Raw genomic sequence first — 18,648 nt, 5'->3', positions numbered from 1 at the left:
CGCTTAAGGACTCGCCTGCTTTGCTCGTTCTAGGTACAGTATTTCCTACTACTTATTGCGAATGGCAACCGACGAGCCCAGCGAAAACCTGGAGGTCAGGCTGCCAATGACTTGGTGCCTAAATAAATATGCACAGCACCATCGCGATTCATCTTCCACCGAATCTGTCTCATTCATACGTACAGTAAGTTTTAAAGAGAATCAGAACGACGAACAAAACAATGCGGTGCTGATCCGATTTTATTTTTTATCCAGACACTTTTAAGGTGTCAGCGCATAATTAATTGTAAAATGAAATGCAGTTTGATGTTCAAGTGATACGTTTACCATCCTCAATCGTTCACTTCTCAAACAGCGATTGGGATCATTTCTAGCAATAACATATGTTAGTATACGAACACCGCATTTCTGATCAAACCTCGGCTTAGGTCCGCTCTAAATCGTTAGAAAGCTCGTTATAATGAAACCAGCAAAGCGCCGCCGCAATTCAAACACTAATGATTCGTTAACTGACCAAACATCAATTTGTCACAAGTGAATTCTCATTCATTCACACCACTTACTGCTGGCTACAACAGCCAGACAACTTGTACCAAAAGATTAGCTGCAGCTTTCAACTGCGGAGACTGATGACTGACTGAACAAACTGGAAGCAAAGAAACATACCAGAAAATCCATCTGGGCTCTCGACTTCAAAGTCCGAACTACTGCTGTCTTCCTTTTTTGTGTGTATTCGATATATGAATTATGATGTACGCAAAGTTCTGCTCACAGCTACCCAAAGGTGGAGCCGACAGCTGCTGCAGCGATCTCGTTCCCCCCGCCTGCGCACAGACACCACAGATTTCCTCGACTGTACTTTATTCCCTAGTGGCTCCAAAAGCCACGCCCTTGTTACGTAAAGTGGTCATCTGATCTCAGCCGTAAGCCTGTTTTCTTCAACAACGCCGTAAGTCTGGAGCGAACCCTGCAAGTTAGTGAAACCACATGCTCTGGGAGCGGCGAGGAACTGGTTTTGCGATGCTCTTTACATCGACTGGAACCGGGGATATTTTAAAATGTCTGTGGGAGTTGCATTAGAGATGTTTAAAAATTCTGTTTGAAAAAAGGTACTGCAGACGCTGGAAATGTGAAATTTAAAACTTAAAATGTTGGAAGCACTCCGTAGGTCAGGCTGCATCTGTGGAAAGGGAAGCAGAGTTTATCTGAACAGTGGAAGTGATTGATGGGGGAGGGGACAATAACTATTTTAAAAGACTTGGGATGTTACATTGATTGGAAAGGTTTATGGGCTAAAAGGGCCAAATGGGACTCACACAGATGGGTATTTTGGTTGGTGTGAAGGTGTTGGGTGGAAAGACCTGATTGTGATTAAAGACCCTCTGACTAAATTATGCCTTGCAGTTACTAAAGACAGTGTTACATGTTTTTGATGCTGTAGTGCAGTAGATTCCAGTCAGTTGTGGCACATTGGGACCCATACATTTTGGCCTGATAAAGCAGCTGGCCCAATTAGTTAAGGTTTCATGGAAATAGTTTTAAAAAGGTATAAAAAGAGCCAAACCATGTAACAAATTATGTATTTAAATGAAATACAGAACAACTTAGAACATAAACAATAGTACTACAATGGTATACACAAAGTACAAAATCAGCATGGACAGCTGGAGCAGATAATGGATTGCCTTCATATAATGCTAAAACAATGGCATCCTCCAAATCTTCATTTTCTTTGTAATGTCCAAAATGATTGCTGATATCTTAAAATTCTTCATAGTTCCTAACTTGTTGAAGTAGTGAAATCATTCCATTTTCACTCCTGGCTGTTTCTGGCATCTCCAAGCCTAGACGCTTAATTGCACGGTGAACAAAAGTTATGAATTCTCTTACTACTTATTCCTTGCCAACTATCAGACAAAAATCACTGCTTTTTGAGCACAAGCACATGCAGCTGAAGCTATTTTTTTTTAAAAAAAGACTGATCACTCTTGAGAATGGATGTAGCATCTAAAAGACACATCATTGTGTGCAACTGATGCTGGTTAGAACCTGTTTGGTAGCAGTCACCTGTCCCAATTAAGTGGCAAAATGTCCCAAATAAACAAAGTGAATCCCGGTTATTTTCTTGATTAGTTTTTTGTTCTGTAAAAGTTGTCCCAAATAAGCAGTTGCCCCAAATTAACTGATGGGCCAGTTTACCAGAATCCATTGTGTTTGATTTAATTCATTGGACAGAACTTCTATGAAAAGTGTATCGGTATGATTATTACTGTATCCCAAAGACGTTGATATTTTTAAGCAGTCCTACACTTGAAACATTATAGCTGATTTATCTCCAAAATAGTTACATAACTTGCCGAGTATTGCTGGCATTTTCTGTTTTTGTAAGCATGTAATTATGTTACTTCATTTGGGTGGTTCTTAGATGCTGCACCAGATAGAGGTTATGCATCATGAGCTGTTTTCAAGGAAAAAGACAATGCAGCAAAAACTTCAGAACTGGCTTGAGAGGTAAATAAACATTTTTTCATGATTATGTCACTTAAAAATAAAACAATACAACAAGGCAAACAGCTAAATGTTTGGGCCGATAATATTGCTAATGTAAACTAAACATCTGCTTGCATATGGTCCAAATTCCCACAATTCCTTCCTGTTCATGTGCCTATCAGTGCCTCTAAACACTGCAGTCATATGTTTCCACCACCCCCCAGCAGCATGTTTTAAACTTGAGTTTTTACAGAAGTGACCAAGAAGATTCTTCAGGGCAGACAATGGATGTTGTATAGATGGACTTCAGTAAAACATCTGACATTATGGTAGGCTAATCTGGATGATACAGGCACAATGGATCCATGGAGATGACTACCCTCTCTCTGTAGGAAAGTAAATTGCCTCAGAAATCTTTAAACTTTCCCCCTCTCACCTTTATCACTATGCCCTCAATTATTTTGCATTTCTACACTTGAGAAAAGATTACCTACACATTTCATAATTTTATATAGTTCTATCGGGTTGCACCTCAGTTCCTGATACTCCAAAGAAAACAATCCAATTTTATCATCCTTGTCACTAATACTCTCTAATGAGGGCAACATCCTGATGAACCTCTCCTGCACTCTCTCCCCTAACCCTCCACATCCTTCCTGTAAAGCAGTCAGCAGTACTGCACATAATACTCCAATTCAACCAAAGTTTTATACATCTGCACAACACACAAATTGCTGGAGGAACTCAGCAGGTCAGGCTGGAAAAAGTACAGTGGACTTTTTGGGCTGAGGCCCTTTGGCAGGACTGGAGAAAAAAAGTTGAGTAGATTTAAAAGGTGGGTGAGGGGAGAGAGAAACACAAGCTGATAGGTGAAACTGGGAGGGGTAGGTATGAAGTAAGGAGCTGGGAAGTTGATTGGTGAAAGAGATACAGGGCTGGAGAAAGGGTAGCCTGATGGGAGACGACAGGTCCATGGAAGAAAAAAAAGGTGGGGAGGAGCATCAGAGGGAGGTGATGGGCAGGCAAGGAGATAAGGTGAGAGAGGGAAAAGGGGATGGAGAATGGTGAGGGGGGCATTATCAGAGGTTCGAGAATCGATGTTCATGTCATCAGTTTGGAGGCTACTTGGATAGAATATAAGAAATTGGAAGTAGATTTAAAATGGTGTCCACTGGGAGATCCCACTTCTTCTGACAGACAGCAAGTAGGTGATCAGCGAAGCAGTCTCCCAATCTATGCTGATCTCACCAATATAGAGAAATTCCACTTCCCATTCTGATATGTCAATCCATGGCCTCCTCTACTGGCGCGATGAAGCCACTGTCAGGTTGGAGGAACAATACCTTATATTCCATCTGGGTAGCCTTCATTCAACCTGATGGCATGAACAAAGATTTCTTGATGTTCCGGTAATGCCCCCTTCACTATTCCCCGTCCCCTTTTTCCCTCTCTCATCTCCTCGCCTGCCCATCGCCTCCCTCTGCTGCTATTCCCTCCTTTCTTCCATGGTCTACTGTCTTCTCCTATTAGATTCCCCCTTCTCCAGCCAGAGTCTCTTTCACCAATCAACCTCCCAACTCCTTACTTCATCCCTACCCCTGTCCTGATTTCACCAATTACCTTGTGTTTCTCTCTTCCCTCCCCTCATCTTTTAAATCTACTCATCTTTTTCTGTCCTGCTGAGGGGTAAAGGCCCAAAATGTGAAATGTCAACTGTACTTTTTTCCCCACAGTTGCTGCCTGGCCTGCTGAGTTCCTCCAGTATTTTGTGTGTGTTGCTTGGATTTCCAGCATCTGCAGATTTTCTCTTGTTTGTGATTTTATAGATCTGCAGTATGACTTCCCAACTTTTATTCTCAACCCTGTGATTGGTGAGAGCAAGCATGTTGTATGCCTTCATTACCACCCTATCTATTTGTGTTGCTATGCCTAAGAAGCTATGGGCTTGCACCCCAACATACTCATATATCAAAAGACCTACCATTTACTGTGCACTTTTCTCTTGCATTTGACCTTCCGAAATACAACACCTCACATCTGTCCAGATTAAGCACTAGCAGCTATTTTCCTTCCCACATCTCTATTGGTCTAAAACCTACTGAATCCATTGACAATCTTCTTCACTCCATTGACAACTCCACCAAACATTGTATCATCTGCAAACTTACTAATGACTCTGCCTGCATTTCCATCTAAAATAATTTGTATATACCAGCCTACCATGGTGGACTTTGACCACCTGGGCCTTGGCCTCAATATTACCTTGTGCAATTGGATCCGTGATCTTCTCCCTTTCAGAACCTACTCAGTTTGGATTGGCAACAGTATCTCCATCAGCACAGTTGCAACAAAAGGCTGTGTGCTTAGCTTCCTGTTCTAATTGTTTTACACATGACTGTGAGGGTTAGCACAGCTCCAATGGCATATTCAAATTTGCTGATGACACCACTCTCGTAGGCTAAATCAAAGGTGGTGATGAATCAGCATGTAGGAGGGAGATTGAAAATCTGGCTGTGTGGCGCCACAACTTCTTATACAATGCCAGCCAGACCAGCAAGCTGATTACTGACATCAGAAGAAGGAAACCAGAAGTCAATGTGCCAGTCCTCTTCAGAGGATTAGAGAGTAGGGTGAGCAACTTTAAATTCTTCAGTGCTATTATTTTAGATGACCTGTCCTGGGCCCTGCACGCGAGTGCAGTTATGAGGAAAGCACAGCAGCACCTCTACTTCCTTAGGAGTTTGCGGATTCAGCATGACATCGAAAACTTTGACAAACTTCTATAGGTGGCTGGTGGACAGTATATTGACAGGCTGCATCACTGCCTGGTATGGAAACATCAATGCCCTTGTATGGAAAATACAAAGAAGGCTAGTGAATATGATCCAGATCATCACGGGTAAATCGTTCCCTGCCATTGAAACACTGTCCATCATCAAGGACTGCACCACCCTGGACAGGCTCTGTTCTTGCTGCTGCTATCAGAAGGTACAGGAGCCTCAGGACTCATCACCAGGTTCAGGGATATTTACTACCCCTCAACCATCAGGCTCTTGAACCTAAGGTGATAACTTCACTCTACTCACCCAGCATTGAAATGCTCCCACAACCAATGGACTCACATTCAGGGATTCTTCACCTTATATTCTCAATATTTATTGCTTATTTATTTATTATTATTATTATTTCTTTCTTTTTGTATTTGCACAGTTTGTTGTCTTTTGCATGCTGATTGAACATCCAAGTTGGTGTGGTCTTTCATTGATTCTGTTATGGTTATGATTCTATAGATTTAATAAATATGCTTACAAGAAAATGTATCTCAGGGTTGTAAGGTGGCATATATGTACTTTGATAATAAGTTTACTTTGAACTTCGAAAGTTGTCGAAAGATTTACTCTAGTCAATGTACATAACATCCACTGCCCAACACTTAAGAATTATCTTGGTCAATTCTGTAAAAACCCAATCAATTTTATAAGACATGACATCCCTCGCAAAAGTATAGGAATGGGCGATTCAAAGGTTTAAGACACTATATGAAACAAGTGTGTGGAAGCTTCCAAAATCTAATATAATGAGCATGTCAAAAGAGTAAGAATGTCTCCTGAATATGCATAATGACCATTTCCATTTGCCAATGGATTATATTCCAAAATAGTTTTCTGCCTCTCAACATGGTCCTTTAAAACATTTTTATATAACAGATTTTGCTAGTGTCATGAATTTTGAAATTTAATCAGCAACATTGCAAGACTCTTAGATCTGTTGGGTGATTCGTTGTACAGCTAGTAGAGCTACTGACTACTTTGGAGCCAGGTTCATTCCTGATCTTCAGTTGTGTCTCTGTGGAGCTTGCATATTTTTTCTATGACTTTGTGGATTTTCTTCATCTGTTCCCATTTCATTCAACATAGTGACGATGTTGATTGGTAGATCCATTGGCTGCTGTATATTGTCCTTCGTGTGAAGTGTAAGAAGTAGAATCTGGAGGAGATTCATGAGAACGGGTGGAATATATTAAATAAAATGGAATTTATATAGGACTAATGAAAATACGTGGTTGATGGTCAGCATGGATATAGTGGGTGAAAGGGCCTGTTTCTGTGCCTATGATTCTATGACTTATATCATCTAATACGTTGTTTGAACTCTTCATTGGAGTGTTGTATGATTATTCTGAAGTTTTCCAGAATTTTATTATAATTGGATTGAAAAACTATCTTGGATAGTGTTTTCAGATAGTATTACAAATAACCCTGAATGTCAAGAGCCCTACCAGAGATTTGCTTTCAGAGAATGAAATATTGGTGGGTCCATGGATTTTATTGGAATTATTATGAATTTTTTGGCCTATGCATAAAAAATATTGGAAATATTCAACAGGTCATCTATGTTAAGAGAAAAATAATTAATGTTTTGGGCTGATGATTTTTCATCAGAATGACTTGGAAAAATCAAAAAACCCGAGGCACCACGGTGGTGTAGTGGTAGATGTACTCTATTGCAGCTCGGGGCATCAGGTTTCAGAGTTCAATTCCAACACCGTCAGTAAGAAGTTTGTACGTTCTCCCTGTGACCGACTGGATTTCCTCTGGGTGCTTCAGTTTCCTCCCACAGTCCAAAGATGTACCAGTTAGTAGGTTAATTGGTCATTGTCAATTGTCCTGTGACTAAGCTAGGGTTAAAAAGGTGGGGAATGAGGCGACTCATTGCTCCGTATTGACCTGTTAATGTGCTGTATCATTTAAATAAATAAATAGGTGCAGCTTGAACCATTGACTACTTGCAGCACTTTGTTTTGGTTTCAGATTACCTATGTCATCAGTGAATTTTGAACTTTTTCCACCCAGACCTTCATTGCTTAATAATTTATTAGATTAGATTTATGACAAAATTATCAGCACCTTGTGCATTTCTTATCTTTCCTCTGCCTTGGATGCTTTTAACTTGCACTGGACACATAACTTGTTTTTAACTGGCATGGTTGTTGTGTTTTGTTTTACTATTTATTGTTATGTTTATTATCTAGTGTTGCGTTTCTTATGTTATGATTGCACTGCTCCTGGAAAACGCTGTCTCATTCTGCCCTGCAGAGCTGATGTACGGTTAGAATGACAATAAAGTTTTTGAATCTTGAATCTTCCTGAGATTTGAAAATTACTTTGGCTAGCCCCTTATGAGCCTTTATCGATCAAACTGCAAGCCATACTCAAGTACAGTTTTAGTAATTCTTGCAACATGTTTAACTGTTCGTACATGAAGTCCAAGATGATGTGACTTCCTTCGTAGTACAAACCACTTGACCTTGACTATCAGTTCCCAGAATATGATTAATGAGAACTCTAAATCTCTTTGGCTTAATCCAGTAGAAAGTTTAGTTGAGTGAAGTTCTATTTAAGCAATGATCTCTAATTTGTAAATAATTAACTATATAAATTAGATAAGGTCATTCTGCATATTAATATTGCACCCGAACTCCACTGGTTGCAGAGCCTGCTGGTGGTTCCATTTACTACCAGCGTGCCTGGACAGAGGACAGGTGGTGTTAGTGGGTGGATTGACTATTTTGTCAAGCTTATTATGTAGTCAGATGGAACTAGATTACTCAAAGCTCACAATTTCGTTAATCTTCTTGAAGTTGGAACAGGCACTGTTTTCCCTCTTCATCATTCTGTTAAACCACGTTCTATTGCCTTTCACTGTCCCAGCTTATTGACTTTAAGATTACAATGTTTCCTGGTTCTCAGTGCTCCTAATATCTGCAGTCTGCTCTTCTCCTCTGTGCATATGGGCTACGGGCTTAGCATGAACAAACAAATATCAAATTGGAAATAGGGTAATGAACCTCCAGGTCAGGTCAGATGGTAATTTCAACCCCACATTCCCATCTACTCCCAGTAACCTTTCTCCTTATTTTTTATCTATCCTCCACTGCTTTAAAAATGTTTAAACATTCTGCATCTTCTTGAGCTTTTAATGGAGTGAGATCCGACGAGCCATGAGCCTTTGAGGGAAGAAATTGCATAACACCTAGGAATTAAATTTATGACCACAATATTTTTTAAACAGTGACCCCTAACTGTCAGTTCTTCCAGGGTGAACTGTAGGTTCATCCTTTCTACATCCAACCTATCAGGAACCCTTCTGCTCTTTTAAAGACAACAAAAAGGCTACAGAGGTGCTCACTGGAGGTAGAGGAGCAGCTAAGAAAATGGGCCTTATTCAAGCACTCATCAAAGGACATCAATGGATATGTCACGGTTGTCATAGACTTTACAAAGAGAATCGTGGACAAGTGTGTCCCCATTAAATCATTCAGAGCCTTCCCCAATCAGAAGCCCTGGGTGAACCAAGATATTTGAAATCTGCTGATGTACAGATTAGTGACATTCACGACTGGCAATCCAATAAAGTACAAAAATCCTTCTCACATGAAAAGTGGCAATTCCTGACTGACTAAGACTGAGTCACAGAGGGATGCTCAGCAACTTTTGCAGGGCTTGAATACCATCACCTCCTACAAAGCAAAACCAAACACCGTAAATGACAGAAATGTTTCACTCCCAGAGTAGCTCAATGCCTTTTAAGCTCTTTTAGACTGACGGAATATAAAGTCACCTTCACAAACCCCCACAGCCCTTGACTGCCCTGTGATTTCAGTCTCTGAAGGTGATGTGAGAGCTTCCTTCAGGATGGTGAACTAAGGAAAGCATTTGGTCTAGATTGCATACCTGGCTGAGCCTGAAAGCATCTGGCCTAGATTGTGAACGTGGCTGAGTCTGAACACCTATCCCAGTCAAATGCCTGGAGTGTCTAAGGACATCTTAAATCTCTCATTTTGGAAATCTAAGGTACCCACCTGCTTCTAGTAAGCTTCAATCATACTGGTACCCAAAAAAGCAAGTTAAAGTGCCTCAATGACAATCGTCCAGTAGCACTTACTTACGCTGTGATGAATTGCTTTGAGAGTTTGGTCTTTTAACATATAACACTCTGCCTGAGGAGAATCCTGGTGTTAACCTCTCAAAGGTTCTATCCTGGTATCATTACATAAGTGGCATCACAAAGAAGGCATGACAGTGCCTGCACTTTCTTAGAAGTTTGTGTAGATATGGAACGTTGCCAAAATCTTTGACAAACTTCCATAGATGCTCATTGGGGAGTATTCTAACTGGTTGCATCACAGTGTGGTATGAAAACACCAATACCCAGGAATGGAGACTACAGAAAGTGGTGGATACAGCTCAGTCCATCACAGGCAAAGCCCTCCCCTCAATTGAATATATCTACGTGGAGCACTGTCACAGCAACCATCATCAAAGACCACTTCCCCCCAACCAGACCATGTACTCTTCCCACTACTACCATTGGGCAGGAGGTAGAGAAGCCTTAGGTCACACATAACCAGGTTCAGGAAGATATTGCCCTAGAACCATGAGGTTATTGCTGCAACGACACATTTCACTCTATGTTTCCATTGTACATGTGGCAAAGCTAATCTTTAATTTTTAATCTGATCTGAACTTGCATGGATAATTTCACTCACCACAGCCCTGAATTGATTGTATGACCTACTGACTCACTTTCAAGAAAATAATCTCAAGGTAGTATGTTGTAACATATATGTGCTTAGATAATAAATTTACTTTGAAATTTGAATATGGTAGCGTAGTGGTTAGCACAACACTTTACAGTACAGATGACCCGGGTTCAATTCCCGTCACTGCCTGTGAAGAGTTTGTATGTTCTCCCTATGACCATGTAGGTTTCCTCTGGGTGCTCTGGTTTCCTCCTATGGTCCAAAGATACACCAGTTGGTAGGTTAATTGACACATCATATAAGTAGCATTCAATATAAAACATAAATTAAACATAAATTATACACATTTTTTACAAGAAAGAACACAATTAGAACAAAAACAGTCCATTTTAGTGCAAAGTGATTAAAGTGGCGATTGTGTTGCTATTCTGTAGTGATTAGGGTTGCCGCAGTTGGTTCAAGAAGCAAATGGTTGAAGGGAAGTAGCTGCTCTTCGACCTGGTGGTGTGGGTCTTCAGGCTTCTGCTTGATGGTAGCTGTGAAAAGAAATGACTTGGCTTGTATGGTGGGGATCATTGATGGCAAATGTTTTCACCTTGAGGCAGCACCTCAGTAAAATCCCCTCTCGGATCACCCTCCCAAATTCTAGCAGATGCATGCATAGTCTGTTTGAACTTTACCATCTACCCACTCCAGGTATTGGTGTAGTAAGACTTCTCTGAGTTGCGTCCAATCCTTTCAGCTTATTTCCTTCAGTAGGAAGGATAAAACTGTACACAATACTGAATATGAGATCTCAACAATGCCTGTACAAAGGAGGGATATCTTCCATGTTTTTGAATTAAGTTCCCCTTTCAGTATAAGGTAGAAATTTGTAAGCTTAATTACTTGCTGCATAGTGCCTGCATACTGTAGATTTGCAAATCATGTGTTAGGAAACCCAGATCCTTTAGCATCTCTGGGCTCAGTCATCTCTCACTGTTTATTTATTTAGCGATACAGCCCAAAGTTGGCCCTTCCGGACCTTTGAGCCGCACCACCCCATAACCTTGATTAACCTTAACCTATCTGCACATTTAATAACCAGCCCTTGGAGCCTTTCATCCTAGTCATTTACTGCATATAAATTGTAATTCAGTTATATAAATAGTAACAAATATAGCACTGCCTCATGTAACACATCATCATTATGATGTGAACCAGAAAAAAGACCAATTTATGCTCACTTTGTTTTTCCTGTTAACCAAATTTCTATTCATGCCATTATCCACAAATACCTCTGAAAGTTTAATTGTCATTCACTCACTGAGAATGATATTCTTTAAATGCATGAGAATGATCTTGCTGTTATTTGCATTTAAACAGGCAAAAGCATTTTCTTCACTGTGGAGTATGCATTGATCTTTAGCTAACTTAAATTAGGTTAAAGTTTAAAGTCACTGTGCTTGCTCTTACTCAAACTTAACAGGATGGTAAATAATTATCAACAGTGAGTTAAATCACCACTTCAGCAATTTGTTAAATGGTAACTCAACCAAACGTTAGGATATTGTTATTATTGTATTGATACAATTGGTCACTGATTGATAAAGTCTTCCAACTCATAAGCAAGTGAGAAGTGATTTAAATTGCACATATTCCTTCGTTTCAAGATGCCCTGAAACATTTTACAGCCAATAAAAATCATAGGGTTGTCTTAGTGTTATCCAAATTTGGAAAGACTGTTTCTCATCCTGGTAAATTTCCTCAGAAGATTTTCTTGTGTGGCATGGAGTCATTGAGTTGTACAGAACAGAAACACAAAGCGTCCTTGCCAACCAAGTTGCCAACCTGAGCTGTTCTCATTTGTTCTGTAAACCTTTTCTAAGCATGTATTTGTCTAAGTGACTTATAAATGTTGCTATCATAGCTGCCTCAACTACATTTTTTCTGGCTGCTCATTACATAGGCACACCACCCTCTGTGTGAACAAGTTGCTCTCGAGTCCCTTTTAAATTAAAAAAAAGGAGAGAAAAGATGAAATATGAAGGTAAGCTAGCCAATAACATAAAATATTGTCTTTTTTTTCTCTCACTTTCTCTTTGCGGTGGTTTTTGGTCTTTTTAAAAATTAGGTTATTAAAGTTCCTCACTTTGTGGCTGCCTACAAGCAAATTTCAAGGTATATTATTTGTACATTCTTTGATAATGAAGTGCTCTGAATCTTTGAAAATGGCGATGGAAATGTGATTATGTACTTGGCTAAGGGTGTCGTGGTTTCTCGTGCCCCACAAACGACCAGGAGACGCAGAAGATTCTTCAAGAAGTATTAAACTTTAATTTGCAAATCAAGCTGAGACAGTCATTGAGCTAGTCCAGAGGTCGGCAACCCATGGCTCTGGAGCCGCATGCGGCTCTTTCATCTCTGTGCTGCGGCTCCCTGTGGCTTTGGAAAATAAATGATCAGTATTTAATTAAAATGTATTTTATGTTAGTTTGTTAGTTTTTGAAATGTAATTCTAAATTTGAAGATTATGATGATCTTGTACAATCTAAATAAAAAGTGTTTTTTGTCGCTATTAATATACGTCACCACTGCCAATGCCTGACTCCCGCCAGTGCGCGATTTCTTTAATTTTTCGATCCAAGGTAGGCTAACTGTGGAGAATTCAAAAAAAAGAAAAGTGACTGAAGAAAACAGAACGCTTAATGATACGTGGGCAGATTCATTTGCTTTCACTGCTGACGAGACTGGTTTACTGGTATGCTTAATATGCAATGAGAAACTAGCAAACAACAAAAAGTCAAAAGTTGCAAGACATTTCCAGAATAAACACGCAGCCTTTGCTCAAAAATATCCGGATGGAGATGAGAGAAAAAAAAGCTGTTTCGGAACTGATGCAAAAATCATTTCAAGAAGTGGATGAAGTCTGGAAAATCAACTACATATACTAGTTTTGTTGCCGCTCAGGAAATAGTCAGGCACGGGAAGCAGTTTACAGATGGTGAATATATAAAAGAATCTTTCATTAAGATTTCAGAACATCTATTCACGGACTTGAAAAACAAAAGTGAAATTGTGCAGAAAATCAGGGATATGCCCCTCTCTGCAAAGACTGTCAAAGACAGAACCATAAAAATGGCAGAAGACATCACAAGACAGCAAATTAAAGACATCAATTCAGCTGTGGCCTACTCGATTGCCTGTGACGAGTCTAAAGACAAAAGTGATATTGAACAAATAGCGCTGTTCTGCCGGTATGTAAACTCTGCCGGGCCACAGGAAGAAATGATTGAGTTGATACCTCTAAAAGACCAAACACGGGGGGAGGACATCTGTGAGGCTGCCTTGAATTGTTTAAGAACAAAGGAATAAAGACCACCCACCTGGTGTCAGTAGCTACTGATGGGGCACCAAGTACAACAGGAGCGCACAAGGGATTTGTGGCTTTACTGCAGAAGTCGCTGGACAGAAAGCGGCTGACATTTCACTGCATCTTGCACCAAGAGGCACTGTGCGCTCAAACATTTCCTCCAGAATGCACAGAAGTAATGGATGTTGTCATTCAGATTGTCAATAAAATAATGGCAAAAAGTTTAAATCACCGTCAATTCCGTTTGTTACTGGACGAGCTGGAAAGTGCATATTCTGATCTCCTGCTGCACAACAAAGTCCGGTGGCTGTCCAGAGGGGAGGTGCTGAAACGCTTTGTCACGTGTCTGGAAGAAGTGAAAACTTTCCTGGGCAGCAAAGGGCTCACCTTTCCTGAGCTGGAACAGCCAGAGTGGCTGGAAAAGCTACACTTCATGGTAGACATGACAGCGCACCTGAACACGCTGAACACAGCTCTTCAGGGGAAAGGACGCACAGCCGTGCACACGTTGGAGGATGTTTTGGCATTCGAGCGCAAGTTGACAGTGCTTGCCAGAGATTTACAGAAAGGCACATTGACTCACTTCCCAAATTTGAGAGAGTTCAAACAAGCTCACGACATGATAAATTCGGAGTATTTACATTCTGCAATCATTGCAATGCAAACATTGTTTGGGAAACGCTTCTGTGAGTTCAGAGAGGAAAAAAGCACATTATCCTTCCCGGTCACTCCCCCAAGCATCGATCCATCCCTACTGAATACGACTGCATTGGCAGGTGTGAGTCAACCTTATCTTGAGATGGAACTGGCCGACATAGCCGACAAAGACATATGGGTGTCCAAGTTTAGACGCTTGACAGCAGACCTTGAAGATGTTGCCCGTCAGAAGGCCGTTCTTGCTCCGAATCACAAATGGAGTGATATTGAAAACCTCCCCTAACCGGACAAACTTGTGTTCGAAACATGGAATGCTATCCCCGAAATTTATGTAAACATTAAAAAGTATGCGCTTGGAGTCCTGTCGATCTTTGGATCCACATATGTATGTGAGCAGGTGTTCTCCAACATGAACTTTATTAAAAACAAACATCGCGTACGCCTCACAGATGACGGCTTGCGATCCTGTGTAAAGATAAAGGTGACGTCATACAGCCCTGATGTGCAGACGCTGTGCGCTGAGGTCCAGGAGCAGAAATCCCATTAACCAAGTATGATAAATATTTTAATTGCCTATTATTTTACGTATATTCATATTTTTTCATTGTTCAGTGAAATAGTCCTTTTATTTTTCAGGTTGACAGCTGGCTGACGTTATTTTTGGTTTGCTGCTGGCGGACGATTTAAGTTCGGCATTTTTCATAAATACAAGAAGGACTCAAATAGACGTTGAGTATTTTACTTAAAAGTAACCTTCAACCCAACGTCTTTTTTTCGGAGTTCAAAATGTTTTTGTTGCATGCAGAAATGTAATTTCGTTTTCTCTGCAGGAGTTCATCGATTTCATAAATGCAATACATTATAGTTTGTTTATACATAGCATAAAGGCAAAAAAACGTTGTATGCAGTGTTATTTCATTTTAAATGTCAAACGGGTTTTGTGGCTCCGAGTGTTTTCTGTGGGAAACAGGTCCAAATGACTCTTTCAGTGTTAAAGGTTGCCGACCCCTGAGCTAGTCGCTGATTGCCCACCGATCCTTGTACATAGCATTTTTTTATAGCAATCTCCTGGTTTAGTTGCATTAGCATATCCAATCTACCCATTTCTACCCATTGACTTAATCATGTTCTAATCTACATCTCTTAGCTACCTCTCATTAACACACCATTGTCTTATGCATTCTTAAGATTTCATTCTCCTACTAAATTGGATACATGCATAGCAAATAGCAAGCTCAAAGCTGACTACATAGTTTTGGTTACACAGCAAACATTGCAACTTTTGTACTCCAATATATGCCCCGTTTGAGCATAGAAACAAGACTAAAATAAAGAAGACACAGAGAAAGAAGTAAGGGTCCGCACACAAAAGCCCCAATAAACTCAAGCACTTATTCACAAATCTCGGGTTAAACTATAATTTTCTGCGCCAAGACCTCAAAGTATTCTCTCCCTGTTACCCTGGGCCGCTGAGCCAAAAACCTGTCCCTTTGTACCTGAGACAGGGAAAAAGACTCAGAAGCCCTTACAATCTACTCCCACACTGTTGTTTTACTCTTGTTCATCCTGCAGGTGTTGTAGGATGTAACGATACATTTTCGGTGTTTCTTTCTCCACTAAGTTTGCTTCAGTAATTGCCTCGAGCATCAGAAATTGTTTGGTTGCAGCACGCACTACAAGAGATTTGAGACAAGGAAGAAAACAGCACAGCACAACTCAACAATACAATACTGACAGTTATTGCCATTTTAGTCAGCCATGGTCCCCATCCTCTGAGTCTACTTTCTAACCAGTCAAATAACTGATGTCTGTACCCTGTATTCTGTGTGCATACCTCGCACTGTGACAAGACAAAGTCCACTGAAGCCTGTAAATAAGGTAACCAAAAACCATCCTTCTTTATTTTCTTTATCACTTCCCCCCTTGCACAATGGTCAATCCCATGCGCTTCTGAAATCAGAATCATCAGTAGAGGGGTGGGCGCTACCAACAAACCGTCTTCCGTGCTCCACAATCCTTCCGGGTTCTGCTTGGACCCCCTTCATCTCCACATTGTCTGTTCTGCCAAAGTTGCCTTACCTTGTATTTCAAGTAGGTCCTTTACGTCAGGTTCTGGAGCTAGGCTTACCTGGGGGGCAATGACAGCTGATGTACATCCAGACGCTTTTCTGGCTGCCTCGTCTGCAGCTTGATTTCCCTTTGTTATTACATCATTTCCCTTTTTATGTGCCTGGCATTTTACTATAGCCAATGCTATAGTTATAGTTTCATTATGGCTTTTATTAAGTCTAGAATTTGCTGACAATGTTGTGTGGGATCTCCACTGCTTCTTTTAAAAACCTCTCTGCTTCCACACTGCCCCGAACAAATGGCATATTCCAAGAGCATATGCCGAATCAGTATAGATGTCTACTTTCTCACCTTCCATCATTTCACACGCAGCTGTCAGGGCTTTGATTTCCGCTAGTTGGGCGGAACACGGTTCGGGACAGGACTCCATCCTAATAATCTTATAGCTCGACTGATCCTGCTGCACGACTGAGAACCCTACATGATTTCCATCATAATCCCTATAACAAGAGCCATCTACGAACAGAACCTTTTTATCTGCATCCTCCAGTGGTTCTGACCGTAAATCTGCTCTCAATTTGGCAAATGCCATCGTCTTCCCTACACAATCATGGGGTTCTCCTTCATAGCCCAAAGGGACAAAATCGGCTATATTACTGGTAGTGCATCTCTGTATAGTTATGTCTGGAAATGTCAATAGCATCTGATACGCTGCTATCCTGGCTGGCGTCAGCACAAATTTCCCTCTTTCCAGCAATTTTGCTACTTTGTGGTGTGTGTGTGTACAGTCACAGGATAGCCCAGGGTTACAGATGATGCCTTTTCATATGCATAGTACAGCGCCGCCAATCCCTGGTAACAGGGTGGATACCCCGAGCCACCTCATCTAGTCTCGTACTGTAGTATGCTATCGGCTGCTTTGCTTTTCCTGTGCCTGTCTCTTGTGTTAGAACCGCTGTGACATAACCCTCCTGTTGGTTGGATACATACAAATGAAAAACCTTCTCGTAGTCAGGCAAAGCTAATGCTGGTGCTTACTGCAATCCCTGCTTAATAGTATTGAAAGCTATCTCCGCCTCTTCATTCCACTGTAAGCCATTCTTCAATTTTGTATGTCCTGCTTCTTTCATTATCTTTTTCAAAGGTGCCACAATCTCAGCATATTCTCCTATTCAATCTGAGCTGTACCCTGCCATTCCCAAAAACGTCATCATCTGCCCTACAGTCTGGGGTTTTGGGGCCTTAGTTATTGCCTCAATCTGAACTGGTGCTATCACCTTCATTCCCTTGGATATTACCCTGCCTAGTATTCCACTTGTTGCGTGCAAAATTGCAGTTTCTTTTTGGATACTTTATGTCCTCCGTGCGCCAGCTTCTCTAAGTGTCCTGCTCACACTGTTCCTTACTGTGGGAGCAAATCAGCAGGTCATCCACATACTGTAACAATGTACTTTCCAATGGTATGCCCTCTAGGTCTGCCTTCAACACCTGATTAAAAACATGTGGTGAATGTTTAAACCCTTGTGGCATTCTGGTATAGGTATACTGAGCACCTCTGTAAGTAAATGCAAACAGATACTGACACTGGTCGGCCAGAGGAATGCTGAAGAAAGCCGAACACAAATCAATCACTGAAAAGTAACTCGCTTCTGGTGGAACATTAGTCAAAAGCGTGTGTGGGTTGGGGACTACCGCTGGCCAGTCCTCTACCACATCATTTACCGCTCGCAAATCATGCACCAATCTCCACTTAGATTTATCTGCTTTTAAGACCGGCAGCAACAGGGTATTGCATGGACTGTTTGTTCTTTTAAGCACTCCTATTTCAAGCAACCCCTGCACTGTCGATGCTATTCCCTCTTCTGCTTCTGGTCTTAGAGGGTATTGTGGTCTCCTGGATGGAATTGCTCCTTTTTTCAGCCTTATTACCACCGGACTAGCTGTGTTTATTTTCCCTACGTCCGTGTCATGCTGTGACCACAGAATAGATGGCAACTCATCTAACCTTCTATCTTTCTGCTGGCCTCTTTCCTTTCCCAGCAATGGCATGTATGGTTGGGGAGTTATTTCGACCTCTCTCACTGTCCCTACCATATCTACACTTACCATTATTTTAATGCAATTGTTGTCTTCTGATATCCACACCTCTGGCGTGATTTTCCTCCACACTGTTAAGGTTTCAGCACTCTTAACTAAGGGGCCTAAGTCTTTAGACTGATATCCCTTGTTTACCAACAACGTTACTTGGGGCACAGCCTCCAGTATCCTGTACCATTTTTCTAAAAAGGTGTTCCACTTAACTTGTAAAGCTGCCCCTTGCTTTCCAATTATCCCAGCCTCCCCTTCCAGTTGCTGTTGGGTACATGCCTCCAGGTGCCAACTCTCCTCTAACTCCCTGTTCTGAGTCTCATCAAAAATCACTGTACAATGTAGCTCAGATTTGGGCATTACAGCCCTGGGTAATATAGCCTGCACGCCCTTTTTCCATTTTTCCCAGGTTCCCTGAATCTGCTCTGCGATGTCTCCTATCCAAAAG

At 41.1% G+C, this 18,648-nt stretch overlaps 1 protein-coding gene across 7 annotated transcripts in view; it reads left to right on the top strand.

Annotated features, from left to right (window-relative positions):
• hspb3 (heat shock protein, alpha-crystallin-related, b3) overlaps window positions 1-18,648 on the top strand; it is a 58,055-nt gene that overhangs the window by 13,534 nt on the left and 25,873 nt on the right. For 3 of the 7 annotated variants that reach the window (XR_009515689.1, XR_009515688.1, XM_059989429.1), the window contains exons 1-3: window positions 671-1,109; window positions 2,426-2,511; window positions 11,982-12,062. Coding sequence is in view for 2 of the 7 variants with exons in the window: in XM_059989427.1 (XP_059845410.1) it covers window positions 2,426-2,511 (86 nt within the window). In the remaining 5 variants the exon portion in view is untranslated. Of the gene's footprint in view, window positions 1-670; window positions 1,110-2,425; window positions 2,512-11,981; window positions 12,063-18,648 lie in introns of those variants that run through there. The other 4 variants (XR_009515691.1, XR_009515690.1, XM_059989428.1 and 1 more) reach the window with 2 other exon arrangements.

Source organism: Hypanus sabinus, chromosome 14, assembly GCF_030144855.1.
Source record: "Hypanus sabinus isolate sHypSab1 chromosome 14, sHypSab1.hap1, whole genome shotgun sequence".
Classification (NCBI taxonomy): domain Eukaryota; kingdom Metazoa; phylum Chordata; class Chondrichthyes; order Myliobatiformes; family Dasyatidae; genus Hypanus; species Hypanus sabinus.
The sequence above is the reverse complement of the archived record's forward strand: the minus strand, read 5'-3'. Positions and strand labels throughout refer to the sequence as shown.